Source organism: Gymnogyps californianus, chromosome 5, assembly GCF_018139145.2.
Source record: "Gymnogyps californianus isolate 813 chromosome 5, ASM1813914v2, whole genome shotgun sequence".
Taxonomy (NCBI): domain Eukaryota; kingdom Metazoa; phylum Chordata; class Aves; order Accipitriformes; family Cathartidae; genus Gymnogyps; species Gymnogyps californianus.
The window spans coordinates 2040131-2059177 of NC_059475.1; the positions used below are offsets into that span (position 1 = coordinate 2040131).

General features: G+C 44.5%; 3 protein-coding genes across 3 annotated transcripts; 2 read left to right on the top strand and 1 right to left on the bottom strand.

The window, feature by feature from the left end:
* Positions 1–3389: 3389 nt before the first annotated feature.
* Positions 3390–4361, bottom strand: LOC127017418 (proto-oncogene Mas-like). The gene has a single exon (XM_050898459.1). The coding sequence runs from the start codon at positions 4344–4346 to the stop codon at positions 3390–3392; it is 957 nt and encodes a 318-aa protein (XP_050754416.1). The 5' UTR covers positions 4347–4361.
* Positions 4362–13279: 8918 nt separating this feature from the next.
* LOC127016481 (olfactory receptor 4S2-like) lies at positions 13280–14230 on the top strand. Its single transcript, XM_050896999.1, has one exon. The coding sequence runs from the start codon at positions 13295–13297 to the stop codon at positions 14228–14230; it is 936 nt and encodes a 311-aa protein (XP_050752956.1). The 5' UTR covers positions 13280–13294.
* Positions 14231–17913: 3683 nt separating this feature from the next.
* LOC127016729 (olfactory receptor 4S2-like) lies at positions 17914–18843 on the top strand. Its single transcript, XM_050897410.1, has one exon. The coding sequence runs from the start codon at positions 17914–17916 to the stop codon at positions 18841–18843; it is 930 nt and encodes a 309-aa protein (XP_050753367.1).
* Positions 18844–19047: the final 204 nt, after the last annotated feature.

The following is a 19047-nucleotide window of genomic DNA, read 5'->3' on the forward strand; positions in this document are numbered from 1 at the left end:
GAGGAAAGGAGTTTGAACAATGTGGCTGTGCAAGTTTTGAAATGGGCGGGTGTTGGCTCCAGGGGGACAAACGTCCCTCAGTCTTCAGGTGTCACACTGTGAAGAAGCAAGGGTCTTTCTCCACCTCTGCAGTCAGGAGTTGCCTTTGAGCAGACCTGATCCAAATTTTGTGATGTTGTGATTACCTGACTTTGTCACCTCTCTCAGTTGAAATTAAACAGAGCTTAGGATCAGACTAAGTCCTTTATCTACAGCTTCTTGCCTACGGACACTTGCTTTGACCTGCTGTCTTTTTCTGGCCTGGGTAGGAATGGTGACTACATTTTCAATGGTTAAGCTTTTAAAACATACAACCTGTAGGGCCTAAAGCGGGGTTTCTATAACGTATCTCGGGTCTCACCAGCAAGGCCTGCCGAAGCCTGTTTGCACTGTTGTACCTCCTCTGCTCTTCTTTGTGCCTGATCCCAAGTTGCTCTGTGGGTTCTAAGACACCACTTGGCTATGAGCTGGTGCAACACCTAAATAGTGCAAAAGATAGCTGTCTGGGGGTGCTTGCCCCTCCTTCTGCGCCTGGTTAGCTGACTCTGACAGTCCTCTTTCAAAGAGGATGTAGCCTTCTCTTACTAGCTGCTGCCCTTTCCTTCCTGTGGCATGAAGCCACATCTCCACGAAAGGTGCAAGAGAAGGACTTTGGCAGCTGATGCTGAGGAGGGCTGCAAGGGGAGGGCTGCAAGGGGAAGACTGCTCCTTTGAGGTGTGTGGGTGATAGGCAGGGGTGAGGGACAGAAGTGGGCTGGTTGTTGTAGAAGCTCTTGGAATGGAGAATGGGGTAGCTGCTTGAAGGGGAGGATGGGGATAACTACTGGGGGACAGAGGCTTGGGAAAGGGAACCAAATCAAGGCACTGGAGAGTCTTTCACTCTCCTGCACGTGGTGAAAACTGGACCGTTCTGAAGCGTCCACATGCCCATACACATCTCTTCCTCCAGGCCTGAACTGCACCGCAGAAATACCAACAGTAATGTGTGTGCCTTCTGCTGAAATCAGTGAGAAAATAAAGATTATTTCAGACTCTGGTGTCTAGGGACTCCTCAGAGGAGTGGAGTTAGGTTTGCTGTCCTTGGGGAACAGGTGACACCATCCCTCGCAGGCACCGCATGCTGCTGGCACATGGGCCACGTTGAGGAGCACACTCAACACTTACAGACTGGGCTGCCTGTCTCCTTTCAGCTGTCCCCAGGGAAGCAGAAATGTGGGCTTTTTTCAGGGTGCTGGTGGCCCCTGAGGAATGTACCCTTCTCAAGCGTGACCGCTGATCTTCTGGATGCCCTGGCATCCTTCCAGAGAGACACTGAGCTATTCAGAGGACAAACTTAGTTCAGATGCTGAGGACATTCTCCCTGGCAGGCTGAGCTGACTCTTGGTGTTAGTTCAGGGTGGAAAAGCCTGCAATTGATCCCCATCTCCTTGCAGATCCTGTCACTGACTTCTTTTGGACCACAGGAGATACACTGCAAATATCTGGCAGATGCCACCCCTGAGAATGCTTGTCTTTTACCATGGATGATTGGGGGTGTCTATGATGGTGGTTTATATGCCGGCATCACCTTTTAAATGTCCAAGGTTGGATGTAAAATGTTCACATTGATGTGATGTGTAAAATGTGTTCACATTAAATGCCGCATGTCTTCATGATGGGTATGTTTAAGGACAAACTGTCAGGATGGAAAGTTTGTCACAGTTTATATTCTGCATGTTTTTATTAGTTGATGGTTTCTGAGCACAATAATGTTTTTAAATACAATTTGTTTTTCTTTTAAAAAAAAGGCTTTTGACATTTTTAATAATAACGGAAATGTTCAGGTTCTCCCAATGATAAAATCATTACAGATATTAAAGGGAAACCATTTTTAACATGTTTTCTGATAAATGGATGCTTTCTTCCCCTCAGCAGTAGAAGTAAGAAGGAAAAAAAAACCTTACTAAAAATAATTGATGACATAGACCTAATCTGAATCAACTATATGTACATTGCAGAACAATAGCATTAAAAATTAAAGAATAGTAGAAATGGAACTCAAATTTCAGCTTTCAGGAACTGTAAACAGGAAGCAAAAAGCAACTACAGACATTAGGGTGAACCACTATTTTTTTAAGTGGTGCTTTTCAAAATTAATAAAAAGACAAATGAACAGAAAAAAGATAATAGACAATAGAAGAATGCAGCTTCCCTTTAGGAAAATATTTGCAGATGAAGGCATGAAAAGGAAATCTGTAAGGTTTCTCAAAGAAAATTACCTGTGTTGCCTTTTTCTATCAATTTAGGTTAAACGAGCAAATGTTACATAGTCTGATAGTACAACACTTCAAATAATCACATCTTGCATCTCAAGGGATTGGGTCTAGAGAATAATTTGTTGCAAATTGTGATATTTATTTACCTTTCTTCTGTTTCCTATTTTTCCTTATCCTTGAATTTATTTCTGTTGGTAGAGGAGATGTTAGAAGCCATGGGTTCTTATCTGTCCTTAAAGGAAGAAATAACAACCCAATGCATGCTGTAGTTAGATGTAGATACTCTGTCCTGGGCTGGAGGAAGCTAAAATAATATGGAACTCCAGCCCCGTATTTCTTTGAAACACAAGAAAAGGGAGCATGCAGCTCAGTGCATAAAGTTGTAAGGCAAGTTGGTAAGGGTTGGAGCCCTTTTCTACTACATCACAACTCCATGGTTTGGAAACCTCCCTAGTTAATAGAAGAAAGGAACTTCTAGGGAATTAATCATTTCACTATTTGAAATGCTCACATTAGGAAGCAAAGAGTCATGCACTCTGTGAGCTGCAAAAGATTGCGTGTGTTGCTGAGATACAGGTATTTAAAATTAAGTGAGATGACAGATAGACTCTCCTTCCAGGAGTTTCATGGCTGATTTCAACAGGAGGAGGATTGGTTCCCATCTCATCTTCAGAGATCTGAGTGAAAAGTGACTAAGAATTTATGAATTTGATATTGTTGTGCTCTGAAAGACACAGATTTATTGAGTGAGCTGCAAATTCTGAGTGGGATTCCTTTGATGACATGCAGACACCAAGACATTTCACCTTATCAAACTGAAATCATTTAACGGCCACTGAAAAGAAATAGGCACTTTCAATGTGGTCCTAATACCGGTCAGATAAATTCTGTGCTTCAGGTGTGGTCCAGGTGCTTATGTGTTCTCACTGACCACAGATGGAGCTTAAAATAACTAGCTAAAGGGTAGACATTTACGATGAAGATACTGAAGGTTAGGTGAGATAAACTTTCCCCAATACCTCAGAGTTCTTCAATTCTGTAAACTATCGGTCCTCAGCTCCAGACCAGCGTTACTGTGTGAGGCACAGCAGGGTATTAGGAGGACATAGTTATCGTGTCACGGGTTTCCCGTTCATCTTTGTCATCTGCTGAATCTTCAAAGGCCCTCTGGAATGCCATCCTGAGGGTGAGCTTGATTCTCCGATCCCTGTAGCTCCCCACAAGGAAGTAAATGACAGGGTTGAGACTGCTATTCACACAGGACAGCACAAAGCCGATCTCTGGGGAGTAGAGAAACTTGTAGCCCAAGAAGTCAAAGAGGATCAGGACGCTCAGAGGCACAGCGAAAATGAGGAAGAAGAGGACGGTGAGCATGATGACGGTGAAGAGCCTGCCTGTTCGGAGGTGTTGGGAGCTGCACTTGACTCTGAGGAAGAGGGTCAGGCTGAAGAGCAGCATGAGGGGCGTGCAGAAGAGGAAGTCCAAGGCTCCGATGGTGATGAGCAGGAACCGGCAGCTCCTGGCAGAGCGGCGAACGGTACACAAAACATACCCGAGCGTGTTCAGCAGCAGGGAGAGAGCCCAGAGCAGGCCGGAGATGATGCTGGACAAGTGCTTTGGGCGGTGGCTTCGGCACCAGATGGGACAAAGGACAGACAGGCACCTCTCAATGCTGATGGTGGTCAGGAGATACAAGCCGGTCCCATACATGAAAAGATCCAGGAAGAGGAATATCCCAAACTGCACCCCGACGTTGAACTGCATCAGGTACTGAACCGTCTCAATGGCGATGCAGAGGAGATACCCGAAGTCGGCAGCGGCCAGGTTCAGGATGTAGACAGTGAAGTGGTTTCTCCGGATGCGGAAGCCAAGGTACCATAGGACCATGCCATTTCCCACCATCCCACAGGCAGCGCTGATGAGGCAGAAGCTCTCCATGAACTTGAGGACAGCATATGATGGCTCTGTCTTTCCCACAGCCCCACTCTGATTAGTCCCATGAGCCTGGCTGGTTGCAGTTGGAAGGAAGATTGATGTAGTTGAAGTACTCATTGTGAGTGATTTCAGACAGACCTGTAAGCAGAGAGAAGAGAGGTGGTAACTCCAGTGTGACTTTCCCTCATGGTGACCTGGTGGTGTTTCTGGATTTGTTCCAGCTCTTTGTAGCCAGAGTTTGATTTAGGGAGGGATTGCTGTGTTTGGACTTGGAGCACAGAGCTTTGAGGCATTGTTCAAAGCACTGTATCTAGAGCCAAATTCTATACAACATGGAGGAAAAGTTAGATTGCAGTGTGTTTCTACCTTTTTAAAATTCATTTCTTGAGGGTCCTTTTTGCAGTCAGTATTGGGAAACAAATATCTTTAAAATCAATTATAGCTTAGATTAATCATGTCTGAAAAGTACATCTTGTCCGAATAAAAAGAGAACTCAGTGTTAACAACTCTGGGATAATTGTCTTTGCTTCATGTAGCTAGGATTAGGTGAGACAAATCTTGTCAAAAGTGTGTGAAAGTTCTAGGCAATCAGCATACAAGTTTAATCAGCACGAAAGCTGATCAAGTTTTGTCCTATGCATATGCCCAGAAAACATGGTAGAGAGTACTCAAAATAGCTGGTAGTTTTTTATGTTGATGACTGATTTCTATTTTAAGAATGTAGTTTAATGTGGTTGGTTTGTTCTCTTGAGCCCTGTGTACAGACAATAAACAGTTCAGTCTGACACAGTCAGCCCTTAATAACTTCCTTCTCAGAGAGAAACTGTAAGAACCATATGTGGGACAAAATGTCTGACCCTCACAGGATGTTGGAATTATGGCTCAAATAATTATTTCACCCCATTCCCTGAGGCAGTTCATTCTGCTTCTTCCCCCCTGATACTGGGATCTGAATAAGAATCTTGGGGAAAAAAAAAAAGTCAAAAAATAGATTTCACACCTTTTTTTTTGTCTGATGAGGTCAAACACCATGGCTCTTTTCCTCTCTCCCCACCAGCTATTAATTTTGACATGGGAAGGTAGAGAAGTGTCATGAAAGACAGCAGGAGGTAGTTAAAAGGAAGAGAGGAACAAGTCAAAATGGGGAGAGCTGGGAAGATGTTCAGAATCACTGAACAGTCTAACCAGCATGAATAGTCTGTTCTCTCTTCGTAAAATGCTGCAGCATACATGGAGACAGACTTCCATAAACACATGAAATGTGACAGATTGAATCTTTATTATTTCATCTCAGCACCCCAGACACACTGTCTTCAGTGCTGCATGGATAGAGGCAAGATAAACGCATGATGCAGGTAATTTCCTTGGCCAGCTGACGGCCTGGAGCAGTGGAGACAATCTTGCCGCATTAGGCCATGGAAGGCACGTACGCCAGCAGTGCTTGGTTGGGAATCCAGCGGGGACCGTTACACCTAGCTTTCACCATTGAAATTGCAAACATCTCATTTAACATTGCCTTTAAAGCTGCCATTTGAATTAATGGAGGTTTATGAGCACCTGCAATGGTAATGTATTTTATCCTAAGATACCTGTCTTAGGTAGGTCTGCAGTCACCTGCGTGTCTTTGCTGACTGCAGATACATTGCAGAGTGCCAGCTTCAGCGAGAGGATTAGTGTGTGGACAGCTGAAGTTAGCTGAGGCGAATTCCACCTTTAATTTCACCAGGGCTTGCAGGATGTGAAACCTTTAGGGTTGACTGAAACCAGGGAACTTCTGGCACTGCACCATACTGTTATATAGGAAGCTGGATGATTCCATCCTCAGCTGTTATGGGACCTTGAGTGCTTCTAACATTAAGACTTTAGAGACCAGTGGTCTCTAAAGAAAGAATTTTAGTACATATGGAAAGGGACTATGGAAAACAAAAAACATCATCTCCTTCAGACTGCACAGAATCTCTGCTGTAGCACAGTTTCACAACAGGAACATCCCTGAGTTCAAACTCACCTTCTCTTTCCTTATCTGAGGAGAGCAGCATACTGCCTGACCAACATCACTAGCAAGGCTACCTCTTCCTTGAACATCTGTAGCAAGCAAATTGAAAAGATACAGCCTTATGACTTTGTTCACTTGCTTGCTACCTGCTTTTGGGGTGGCAGCAAATTTTCAGACCTTGATTCACAGTAGAAAGTAGCTGAAACACCCTCCAATTCTGTGAACCAAGTCTGCTGTGATGAGAAAGGAAGACCCAGTGGTTAAGTGTTTTCCTAGCCTTCAGAAGACCCAATGCAGCACTATGTCTGCCACAAGCTATCTGTGTAACCTGAAGCAAATTTCCAATTGATCTGAAGAGGACCTGAACATTTGAGTGCCACTTAAGCTCTGTCTAAACCCACTCCAGCCTTCTGACCCAGTGCCCATTTTAGGAAAGCAGCTATTCTACCTCTCTGCTGCAGTCATCTCCAGGAGGCAATTGACCCCATCCTCCAGAAGTGCGTCTCTCTCCACTGGGCATTCAGGGAATGACAGGTGATTAGCTGTCTAACTTAAGCTTGTCAAGCACATTTCCTAATGTTAAATGACATGGCCCTGTGCCATTGATCATATATGCATAAAGGCTGCCAGGTACAGATATGGCTGTAACGGACACCCTGTGGATAAATGACAAAACATCAATAATTTTGCCTTCCACTCTAATGGAAGTGAATAAATCCTTCTCTGACTGCTCTAGACTGTGGAAAAGAATACTGAAAAAGTCACTCGTATTTATTGTATGACCTTGAAAAGACTGATTTCTTGTTGTCTCTAAGACACATTCGAGACGTAAGTCTACTTCCTTAATGAAACTAATTAGTGAAGGCTTGCATCAAACAGCAGCAGACTTAGTCTAGGTGGTCTTTTTCTCCCTTGAGATTAAACATCCTTCCTGTGGTTTGTCTGCTGAGTACCATGTAGTTCTTGTGGCAGATGTGAGTCTGAAAAACCTTGACACCACAAAGACATTTTAGATTATGGACAGAAAGTTAGGCTGTTGTATTTTCTTGGCTAATCTTAAGTGATCATCTAAGACCAAAACTGCTAGTGCTAGGTCTCTGAAAAATGACTTCTTATATTACAGAAGGTGTATTTAGAACAATTCAATAGCACTTGTTCATGGAAAAGGGTCCTCAGAATGAAGCTCTCCTTATCTTGGAAATTATCAAGACAATTTCTTACCTATAGCAAATTTCTAACCAGCAGGAGAAGAAAATATTTGATCTCCTTTCCTCTGGTTTTTTTTTTTCCTCCTCCCTTCCCCTCAGCATCTCTCCAAAAGCATGACAGAAAGCATTAGACAGAGTGCAATGGCAAAGATACCGTCTAGGAATTTCTCACCTTTTTGTGGGTTCTTTGGAATTTCAGTGACTGATTTGCAGCAGCTGCCTGGTATGGATCTGCTGGGTGAAACTGTCACCTGAATTCTGTGACATATGGTCCAGATAAAATCCTTGTGTCATACTATAGTGCTGGGCTAGTTAGACACTGTTTAAAAAGCCACAGTCTTTTCAACATGACATCCGACAGCCAGCCAATCACTCTCTTGGGGAAATACCTAGTTTGGTGTGTGTGGTCACTTCGATTTGAACCACTTCCCCCTTCCCTCTTTGTACAGAACCTGTCACTGTCACGGCTCTGGAAATGTTTTTTTACTAGTTCTCCCTTCTTCAGCCAGTCTCACAATACAAAGAAAGCAAGAACTGTCTGTCCAAAGTTATACCTTGCCTCCTGCACTGATGCTTTGTTTCCGACTCGTGTCCCTGAGATGCTGTAGTTCCACAGTCCTTGAAGAGAACGCCTTACTGCTGCTCAGGGTCACATAGATTGAGAAATTGTCAGTCCTCTTCCATAACGCCTGCTGATGATTTCACAACCTCCCTCAGCACAACTTCTCATTCCCCAAGGGCCTCTTGGCCCTGCCAAACTGGCCTTAACACACCCATCACCACAGAGTGTCCTCTTCTGACCCACAGCCTCTCCCAACACAAGTTACCACCCTACTTAGTCCCTACTGCTTCACACAACCTTTCCTGGAGGAGGGTCCACCCAAACTCCATAGCCTTACCACACCCTGGCAGCTACAATGGCACAGCCTCTGCTTGTGCTGCCTTCAATACACAATGCCCGCTTCTGATGTCATGAGCTCTTTCAACGCAACTTCACACCCCACAGTATTACCTGCCGCTTCGTACTGTCTTTCAGCACAGTCCTTCACCACACCTCAGGCACTTCCGATTTCACAAAATCCGTCAAGTCAGCCTCCAGCCTTGTGCCTTCCATTTCCAGTTTCACAACTTCCCCCCAAACAGTGCCTCAGCCCCATCCTGCCCACCATCAAATTCACACCTTTTCACCACCTCAGGTCTCTATCAAGACAGCCCCTTGCCAGCATTCACTACCCACCCACACCACCTCACTCATCTTCTCACCGTGCACAGTCCCTCCATGTGCATGAGCTACCACCACCATGGTGTTTCACAACCACGTAAGTGGAGTGAAAACGGAGAAAACACCTTTCTCCTTTCCTGGCAGTAAGCACAGCCTTATAGGGAACGATTTTGCAAGAGGAGATACCAGCAATTCTTGATCATCTAGTCTGCAGGGACATCTTTCACCAGATCAGGTTGCTCAAAGCCCCATCCAACTTGACCTTGAACACTTCCAGGGAGGGGCATCCACAACTTCTCTGGGCAACCTGTGCCAGTGTCTCACCACCCTCATCCTAAAAAATGTCTTCCTTGTGTCCAGTCTAAATCTACGCTCTTTCAGTTTAAAACCGTTGTCCCTTGTCCTGTCACTACAGGCCTTGTTGAAAAGCCTTTCTTTGTATTTCTTATGAGCCCCCCTTATATATTGAAAGGCCACAAGAAGGTCCTGAGGAGCCTCCTCTTCTTCAGTCTGAACTCTCTCAGCCTTTCTTCATAGGAGAAGTGTTCCAGCCCTCGGATCATTTCCACGGCCCTCCTCTGGTCCCACTCTAACAGGTCCACGTCTGTCTTGTACTGAGGAGCCCAGAGCTGGATGCAGTACTCCAGGTGGGGTCTCACCAGAGCGGAGTAGAGGGGAGAATCACCTCCCTCGACTTGCTGGTCACACTTCTTTTTATGGACCCCAGGATATGATTGGCTTTCTGGGCTGCAAGCGCACGTTGCTGGCTCATGTTCAATTTTTCATCCGCCAGTATCCCCAAGTCCTTGTCTGCAGGGCTGCTCCCAATCCCTTCATCCTCCAGTCTGTACTGATAGTGGGGATTGCCCCAACCCAGGTGCATGACCTTGCGCTCCACCTTGCTGAACTTCATGAGGTTCTCATGGGCTCCCTCCTCGAGCCTGTCAAGGTCCCTCTGGATGGCATCCCTTCCCTCAAGTGTACCAACGGCACCACTCCGCTTGGTGTCATCTGCAAACTTGCTGAGGCTGCACTTGATCCCACTGTCTATATCAATGATGAAGATATTAAATAGTATTGGTCCTAGCATGGACCCTTGAGGGACACCGCTCGTTGCTGGTTTCCACTGGGACATTGAGCCATTGACTGTAACTCTTTGGATGCGGCCTTTGTCTGCCCTAAGTAATTTTATTCAAAATCTAGACGTCTATTTCAGACCTAATCCCATCCTAAAATCAGGCGTGAGGTAGATGAGGTGAATCAATGCCTGGAGAGATCTATTTCTTTCCATAGGAAAGCCTAGAGTGACAAAGACTCAACTCAGCTGACTTCCATAGGCATAAAATAGCTGACTTCCTCCCTCGGTTTCCCCATTTGTAAAAGAAGGATTTTTTAAACTTAGGCTGTAATTTGCTGACCTTTGCTAAAACATGCAAGTTCTTGCAAGAGGCTTTATTCACTGGGTTGCCAGTGATGAAATGTCATGCAAAATAGGACTTGAAGGGTCATCACGAGGTAACCCAGGCCATCTTCTGTCTCTGTGAAAACTTAAGCATAACCACTACTGAGAGAAGCGTGCCTAAGCTGCCCTTAAAAAGACTACTGTGACAGGTAACTCTTTACCACCCCCAGAGCACGGTGCCTCTCTCCTTACTACTAGAAATCTCTCTGATTTTTTTTTTTTAAATGAAGATTTGTGTTTCCTGTGTTTTCTTTTTGGAATACACAAAGATTTAAACGTACTGTTTTATTACTCACAATGCTATAAAGCCAAAGCAGTGGATCTCATGGACCTCTACACTTGGGAAAACCATAAAGCGTGGCTTAATGAAGGACTCTGGAAAGTGTTAACCGGACTAGGTCACATCACACGCTTGTCCAGTTTAATATTCAGCTAATCCATTGGCTGTTATTTTATCATTTGCTCATTATCCTGAAATGCCTTCATAATATCCTTATCACTGACTGACGGCTATTTCTTTAAAATGTGTTTGCTTAAACTTTTCCGTCAGGACAGAATTAATTTCTCCTCCTTTGCCCCTTCCTTTCATGCCTTCCCTTCATTAAGCCTCGACGCCTCTCTCCTCCAGCCCCAAGAGCCCTTGAGACGGGAGATCTCCTTTGAGAGGGTGAAAGACTGCTACTTAAACAGTTTTCTTCTCAGCCTTCTTTCTGCTGCTGGGTTATGAATGCATCGCACTGTCCAGACAGCCCATCAAAGCACTTCTCACACAGGCAGAAAATACCAAGATACGCTTGTGATACAGGAAAGCAAGAAATTAAACTAGGTGGGATTATTCAGCAAAAGGCACGTCGTAAGCAAGTGTTGGAAGCTTTCCAGAAGCTATTCTATGTTCTTTAAAGACTCTGTGCTCTAACACATTCCTACCAGGGAAGGCAGGTGTTGAGGAGATAAAATCATACAGCCCTTACACAAAAAATTAGATCTCCAAACGCAGAGGAGGTAAGTTTTCCAGGTTCTCTGGATTCTTTCTTTTCTCTTTTTAAATTGCCTTTCTTCTTTTCTTTTCCTGATTGGGTTTCCTCTTTTCTTTCCCTTCTTCTTGAACAAATGTGAAAATACAGAAAGAAATTTTCATTGGAGTTATCAACTGTCTATGGCTATCTTTGGCCAGAACCATGTCCAGAGCTAGTTCTGTACTCCCAGATGAGGTTATTTTGTTATTTGGTTTCCCCTTAACCACCTGAGATTTTAGGGAAGAATGCTTGCAATAAGGAGATGGTGCAATTTCTCATCCTTTTTGAAATGTTAGCGGTCCACATTGTATTTATTGTATTTTGCAGTTGATTGCATTATATCATACACCTCTAGTCTCTCCCTGAAAAGATAGTTTTAGAAGTAAGACATAACTTGTGGGAATCCTCTACTGAATTAGTCGTTCTAGTCATCCTCTTAGAGTCAACAGAAAGAAATAGGCACCTCCAGCACGTACTTCATCACATCTTTAAGTAGACACCTTAGGCTGGTCATGAATTGCCCTGCAAAAGCAGAAAAAAAGAATGCATACGACTGGCTCAGGTAGAGGTGCCTGCATGATGTAAGTCGATGAGATGGAACGAGGCAGATGAATATATTGTAACATGCCATTTGGTGGTGGTGACAGGGGCCTTACCAAGAGGGACACACAGTAAAGCTGTCTGTTGTGAACGGGTCGTATCTTTACAATCCTTTCAAAAATACATGCCTTGTGTTAGCTTAGGAGTTTCCCATCTGCCGTTATTCAGGAATATCGTTTTCCTTGATCCCTTACCTCTTGGTCACACCTTTCTGAAGCACTGATTGCGTAAGCATGACGCTGAGACTGGTGGGGCTTGCTTCCAGTTCTGCTCCAGCCTAGATGGAGCCCAGCTGTTTCTCTTCCACCGGCTACTGCACAGCCATAAATACGTCCCCATTTTGTCCTTTTGTTTTCTGTCGAAAACTATGTCAGTGCTAAGTGAAAAGAGGAGGGGTGGAAAGGACCGCAACTTGGTAAGACGAGGTAGAAATCGATATCGCCTTGTTCTTATTGATCTTTTTTTCTTGGAGATATATCCGAAGAGGAATTATCCCTAGAAGTTTTACCCCCCTTCTTGAATATCTTTTCCCTACTGTTAGTACAGCCGTAAGCACAGGAAAAAGTCCCTGACTTTCCCAACTTCCTCTCTAGGCTTTACTTTGTGGGTTTGAGAGCAATTTTGTTTTTTCTCCATTTCAGTGTTTCCTGTGGATGCTTGATCACTTTTTGCCTGCGCAAGAGTTTCTGATTTTGCTGCAATTTTCAATAGGTGCCTGATAATTTGAAGTAACGGAATCATTCCACAGATCTGCTCAGATCACCTGCACAAACAGGGACAACAGCTTGTGTTTTCACTGGGCAGGACTTGCAATGGCGATTTTTAACAGCAGTTGACTGGGAATGTTTTGATACTAGGATGACTCCCGTGCAGCTGCTGATAATTTGTTTCTACAAAGTGCCTGGTTTTGGTTAAACTCTGTAAAGGGTTCAATCTAGTGGTTTCCAGGCTTCTTTGACCAAAGCAGCTCTGGTATCTGGGTGCCTAATGGCAAGTTGGTACTGTTAAGGACTAAGTCTTTTTAAAGGTGTGGATTATTTCTTTCCTAGTGACATGTACTGCTCCGGGGGCTATAGCTGGCAGAGGCCAAACCAAAGAAGCCCCGCATTCACACTGGAATGTGACCATGTCTGAAAAGAGAAACTGTAGGTAGAGGTGTAGAAACGCCTAGAGATAAGGAGTTCAGCCATAGCACTCGGTGTAGTGCTCGAGGTGAACACTCTGGCCTCGTCCTTAGCACACCAGCCATAGATCCAGTCCTTCAAGATCCTGGAGGACCAGGATGGAGGAACATATCACAGAGTGCACCTGTCTCAGTGCGGTAACAGGCATGGCTGAAGTCTCATGCAAGGAGAATTAAATATGTTGGGGGGGGGGGAGAAAAAATAAACAACAAAAACCCCACTTCATAAACTTAATACTAATCCTACATATTCCTTAGTGTGTATGCACTTCTGATAAAGAATTCATTTTTAATAATGAAAAAACCTGATGAATCATTTGTCTTTGTTTTTTCATGTGCCTAGGCTATATATTGCATATCGCGGCCCAACCGATTAACATGGAGAATGCAAGCAGTGTGAAGGAATTCATTCTTCTGGGCCTCTCACAGAATCAAGGGGTGCAGAAAATATGCTTTGCAATATTTCTGTTCTTCTATATGATTACTGTGGCAGGAAATCTGCTCATTGTTATCACTGTAATTAGCAGTCAACGTCTGAAGTCCCCCATGTATTTCTTCCTCTGCTCCCTGTCCCTTGTAGATATCTGTTACTCTTCTGTCACAGCTCCCAAAATGATTGCCGACTTCCTTGTTGAAAATAAAACCATCTCCTTTGTGGGTTGCGTAGCACAGCTGTTTGGGGTACATTTCTTTGCCTGCACAGAGATCTTCATCCTCACAATGATGGCCTACGATCGCTACATTGCCATCTGCAGACCTCTCCATTACACCACCCTCATGACCAGGCGTGTGTGCGGCCAGCTGGTGATCGGCTCGTGGGTAGGAGGCTTCCTGCACTCCATAGTGCAGACTCTTCTAACCACTCAGCTCCCTTTCTGTGGCCCTAACAAAATTGACCACTACTTCTGTGATGTCCACCCCCTACTACAACTGGCCTGTACTGACACCTATGCTATGGGCATCATTGTTGTTGCCAACAGTGGAATGATAACTCTGAGCTGTTTCTTCATCCTGGTCATGTCCTACGTTGTCATCCTGGTTTCCTTGAGAAGCCAAACAGCTGAAGGGCGGCACAAGGCCCTCTCCACCTGTGGGTCCCACATCACTGTGGTGATTCTGTTCTTCGGGCCATGCACGTTCATCTACATACGTCCGTCTAGCAATATGTCGGAGGACAAGAGCGTGGCGGTGTTTTACACTGTCATCACACCCATGCTGAACCCACTCATCTACACGCTAAGAAATGAGGAGGTGAAGAGTGCCATGAGAAAACTGTGGAGTAGAAAAGTGGGAAGTGAAAAGGGAAAGGTGTAGAGCTGTGCTAACATTTCCAAAGGATCGGAGAAAATCAAGCATATAATCTCTTTTGTGACAATTCCCCAAGAACTGCCTTTCAAAGAAAAGCTTGCTGTTAGCTCCTGTTGTAATTAGGAAGACACTGAAGGTTCATCTTTTGATTTGAAAGACATTGTGAACTCTGTGACAAGCAGGCATTCCCTTTGTATTCTCTTGTCAAGTAGCGCAGGCCCAGGCCTGGGGCTCCTGAGCACTAACTGCAACACCAACGTTTAAAGAAATACTATCAAAAATACTGAAAATGTTGTCCAGCTAGAGCATCCCATTACTCAGGTATAAACTTTCAGACGAACTCCATCTGCTCTGTAATCCATTCAGCTGGGAAAGAGAGGACTATGGTCACCTGCTGCTGGAAACAGAGGCCCCTTTCTGCTTGCAGTAAATGCCTTTTTAGGAGAACCACATTGTGGTATCTTGAATCCATGGGTTAGCAATTAAAAACCTGATATTAGGCACTAGTTGGGTGATTTGCTGATGCAGGTAACAGGAGGGAAAGCTTCTCCCCTTCCCCTGCCAGTGCAACGAATCCTTTCTGCAGTGTTCAAGGCCAGGTTGGATGGGGCTTTGAGCAACCTGATCTAGTGAAAGATGCCCCTGCCCGCGGCACGGGGATTTGGACTAGATCATCTTCAAAGGTTCTCTCCAACCCAAACTGTTCTATAATTCTATCTATCTACTTCACCTATCAGTGATGCCATCCTTCCAACCATCCCCTCTATCCTTCAGCTCTGACTCAGGTTTTTTATTTTAATGTTAGACTAATACGGACTCATAGATCTAATGAAAGACACCATGCTGACTGTAAAAAAGGAAGTAGTCATCAAAGAAGGCATTTGGAGGCACAATTTCATGTGTCAATGGAAAAAAAAAGAATTGTTTAGAAACTATTCCAGTATGCAAGACATCTCCTAGCTCAACAGAGCACATTTACACACCCGCACAAGGGAAGAAGCGTGTTTTCTGTGGGAGCAGCTGGTACACCTACTATTGCAGGAGGGAAGAGAAGAAACATGAGGATGAAAGACCCAACCAGTTCAGTGCAGTCAAAGCTGTCACAGGGTGATAAGCTATAGCAGCTCGGGGTCTCCACCTGAGGAGCCACAACGAGACAAGAGACCCTAGCCCCTACCTTGCCAGCAGAAACCCACCAAATCAGCTGAGTGAGAAAGGAAAAGACCTGCATGGTGCCATCAAAAGGAACGGAAGCACTTTTATTTCTTCACTTACATTCCCTAGAAACACCTGCACCTGTGTTACACCTTAACGTGACTTAGGTAGGATTCAAGGTTACAAGGTGCTCCCAGCCCAAGCTAGGGCTCATTGCTTCTGTGTTTTGCATTGTATCAGTAAAAATACCTGGTGAGGTGTTGTTAGTGAAGGACTAACCACAAAGCTTTCTAAATTTTTGAACTGATTTCCTGTTTTACTTCTTGTTGCAAATTTGTACAGCAGATGTCTAAGGGAGAACAGTCTCTAGCACAGCTGTGATATTTTCTTGTGCTGTCAACATGCAATGGCAAGAACAAGTTGATAAGAAATAAGAACGCATATGAGAAATATTAGCTTAGGACAGAAAGCAGAATTTATATAAATGTCCTGTGTAAGAGACATCTTTACTTCAAGAATATTTGACTGCCAAGGTAAGGTGAATATAAATCTTGCAAATGGCCAGGTGTGGTGTTTACTTGAACCAGAAATGCTTCCAGAAGAAATGTATGTCCAACAGGAAATAAAGTCTGTTTATCTGGACACCATTAAAAAGCCAGCCGGCAAACAAACAAGTAAGCAAGCAAACCCATGTGCAATGTAACAGTCTAGATGTCCACACTCCAACATCACTCTCCAGAGACTACCCTAATAGCTATCCAAAGCACAACTTTTAGCTCCTTGTCCACTGATGATTTGTGACAAAACTTTGTATGCCTCTGGGATCTCATTACTCCTGATAGTCTTGTGCTTCTGCTGTGTGATTTACTTTAAATATTTCTGCTGCAACTTCCCCATCTTGTGAGAGATAATTGTTCTTGTAGGTGCTCTTGGAAGTTGTTTTTTGCAGAATGAGAAATGCAGATAGAGAGTCAGGCTGTTCTTTTCAGCCACTGTAGGTTTCAGAATTGGCAGAGATATGGACTGCTTCCACAACATCCAAGCAGCAACTTGCACCTGAGACATTCTGATGAAACCACGTAAAGCAGTCAGAGGAGGTCGTCAGAGGAGCAATAGCAAGCGAACTCTCAGAGACTGGCAAATATGACCTGTGTAAGTAAGTTTTCTGATATCGTTCCTTTGTTGTGTTCAAGCGTGACTGAAATCTTACCTTTGCAAAGAGGCATTTCTGGTGAGTAACTTTTGTGAGGTCCGTTTTATGAATTAGAAAAAAATCAATGACCGATTTTTCAGCCTTTGTTTTAGTTGGTGTCTTCTGTGCCTTCTTTCCCAGTTATATGCCGTTTCCAGAAAGATCTGTCAAAAGGATGTTGTCAGTGTTACAGAGAGGATTCAGGAGCTGATGACAGCACTGCCTATGTGCTCAGTCTTACATTGTCTGAGCTATACATGTCAGGCAACAATGGTCACGACGCACACACTTTGGTCTTCCTCACAGTGCTTTCCCTCTGCTCGTGGAGGGGCATGGAGATAGGGATGGAGGCACTAAAGAGCCTTTCCTCTGCTGCCCTAGTTGGGGAGTAGCCAGGAGGTGAGGCCGAGAGCTCAGGAGGAAGAACTGAGTGTCCTGTGATTGTCAAATAGAATTCCGACCCCAAAGGGCTCGCTGATATCACAGACAAGGTTATTACGCATTCGCCACCTCTATTCATGTATAAATTGAACACTAGCGCTACTTGTGTACCGCATGGGCATGCCGCAAAGGGGAATTCAGGGGTGTTTGTGAGTAAAGAAGGGTGACCAGCGGTGCATTCATTACCCCAGCGTCACTACAGATGTATTTATGAGGTGTTCCACACTAAGTCCAGGACCTGGGTGAGGTATACAAACCCCTGCCAGTGCACCATTAATGCAGATTAGCTCCAGATTAGTTCACTCGTGTACTGTAAGAAAGGCAGTCCAAGAAAACACTGGCCAGCTCTTTCTGTGACTGAACTCATTCAGGTCTGTGACAGCCGGAGAGATAATAAGGAGTAGTTCTGTTGCAATCCTTTAGAGGACTGACAAGGCAAGTACAATCACCGCTTGCGCAAGGACCTTCCCCAGGCCATGATCAAAGTGTTGAGACTTGAATTCTAGGCGCACTGTCTCTTTTGGTCAACTTTTATTTCCAAATCAACATGCTAGGGTAGAAGTGGGTCTTGAGGGGACCTGGTAGTTAGCCTTCGTTTTTAAAAGAGGCAAAGGTGAGAACTAGGATTCTTGAGGGTATTATTCCCACCACCCTCCTCAAATAAATAGTCTGAGCTTGTTATTATATACGTCAATAATACATTCTGATTTGGGCATCACCTGTTATTCCTTGAGGGAAGCATTGACTTTAAATGGAAACTGTCCCAAAGAGACAGCAAAGGAAATATGCTTCATATTTAACAGACCAGTGGTCAGTATGTATGTGTACTGATAATGTCCCGTGCCTAACGCCATAGCTGGTGTCTCTTTTCTGTGCTTCAGGTCCTGTCCACATGGTGTCTATGGAGAGCAAAAACAATGTGACGGAGTTCATCCTCCGTGGACTGACACAAGATAAGACAGTAGCAAAAGTGTGCGTCTCATTATTCTTAGTCTTCTATGCCACTATCATTCTTGGAAACCTGCTTATCATCATTACTATAAAGACAAGTGAACAGCTGGACTCTCCCCTGTACTTCTTCTTGAGCTACTTGTCTTTTGTAGACATCAGTTACTCTACTGTCACAGCTCCCAAACTCATTTATGACCTCCTTGTTGAGAAGAAGACCATCTCTTTTGTGGGCTGCATAGCTCAAATGTTTGTGGTCCATCTCTTCGGGTGCACTGAGATCTTCCTTCTCACAGTGATGGCCTATGATCGTTGCATTGCTATATGCAAGCCGCTTCATTACACAAATACTGTGAACAAGCACGTCTGTGGCTGCCTGGTGGCAGCTTCTTGGGTGGGAGGCTTTGTACACTCACTGGTGCAGACCCTGCTGGCCGTTCAGCTACGGTTTTGTGGGCCCAATGAGATTGACCACTATTTCTGTGATGTTCACCCTTTAGTGAAGCTGGCCTGCACTGACACCTACATCATTGCTGTCAGTGTGGCTGCCAACAGTGGTGTGATTTCCCTGAGCTGTTTTGTTGTTCTTGTTGTGTCCTATGGTGCTATCTTGGTTTCTTTGAGGACACGCTCTTCCGAAGGGCGTCTCAAAGCATTCTACACGTGTACTTCCCACATCACTGCTGTAGTTCTGTTCTTTGGGCCGTGCATTTTCATCTATATGCGCCCTTCCACCACCACCTCAGCAGACAAGATGGTCTCCGTGTTCTACACCATCATCACGCCTATGCTCAATCCCTTCATCTACACCTTCCGAAATGAAGAGGTGAAAAATGCCATGAAAAAGTTGTGGAGTAGAAAAGTGAAGTGGAGTGAGAAATGAAACAACACAGTGCATGTTTGTAAGACGATGTGAGCTTAAGAAACCATGGGGAGGGAAAAAGAAGTGTTCAGGAGAAACTTTCCGGTAATGCTGCTCTGTTTTTAGCAGAGCTGTTCAGAACAGGGCTGACACTAAATTCAATGCTTTATGTAATTCATCTTCTTTGGAAACTGTCAGTCAAAAGAATGCGAGGTTATTGTCAGC

What these genes read in the sequence shown, in the direction of transcription:
- LOC127016481 (XM_050896999.1), top strand. Translation starts at nt 13,295, where the DNA reads ATGGAGAATGCAAGCAGTGTGAAGGAATTCATTCTTCTGGGCCTCTCA.
- LOC127017418 (XM_050898459.1), bottom strand. Translation starts at nt 4,346, where the DNA reads ATGAGTACTTCAACTACATCAATCTTCCTTCCAACTGCAACCAGCCAG.
- LOC127016729 (XM_050897410.1), top strand. Translation starts at nt 17,914, where the DNA reads ATGGAGAGCAAAAACAATGTGACGGAGTTCATCCTCCGTGGACTGACA.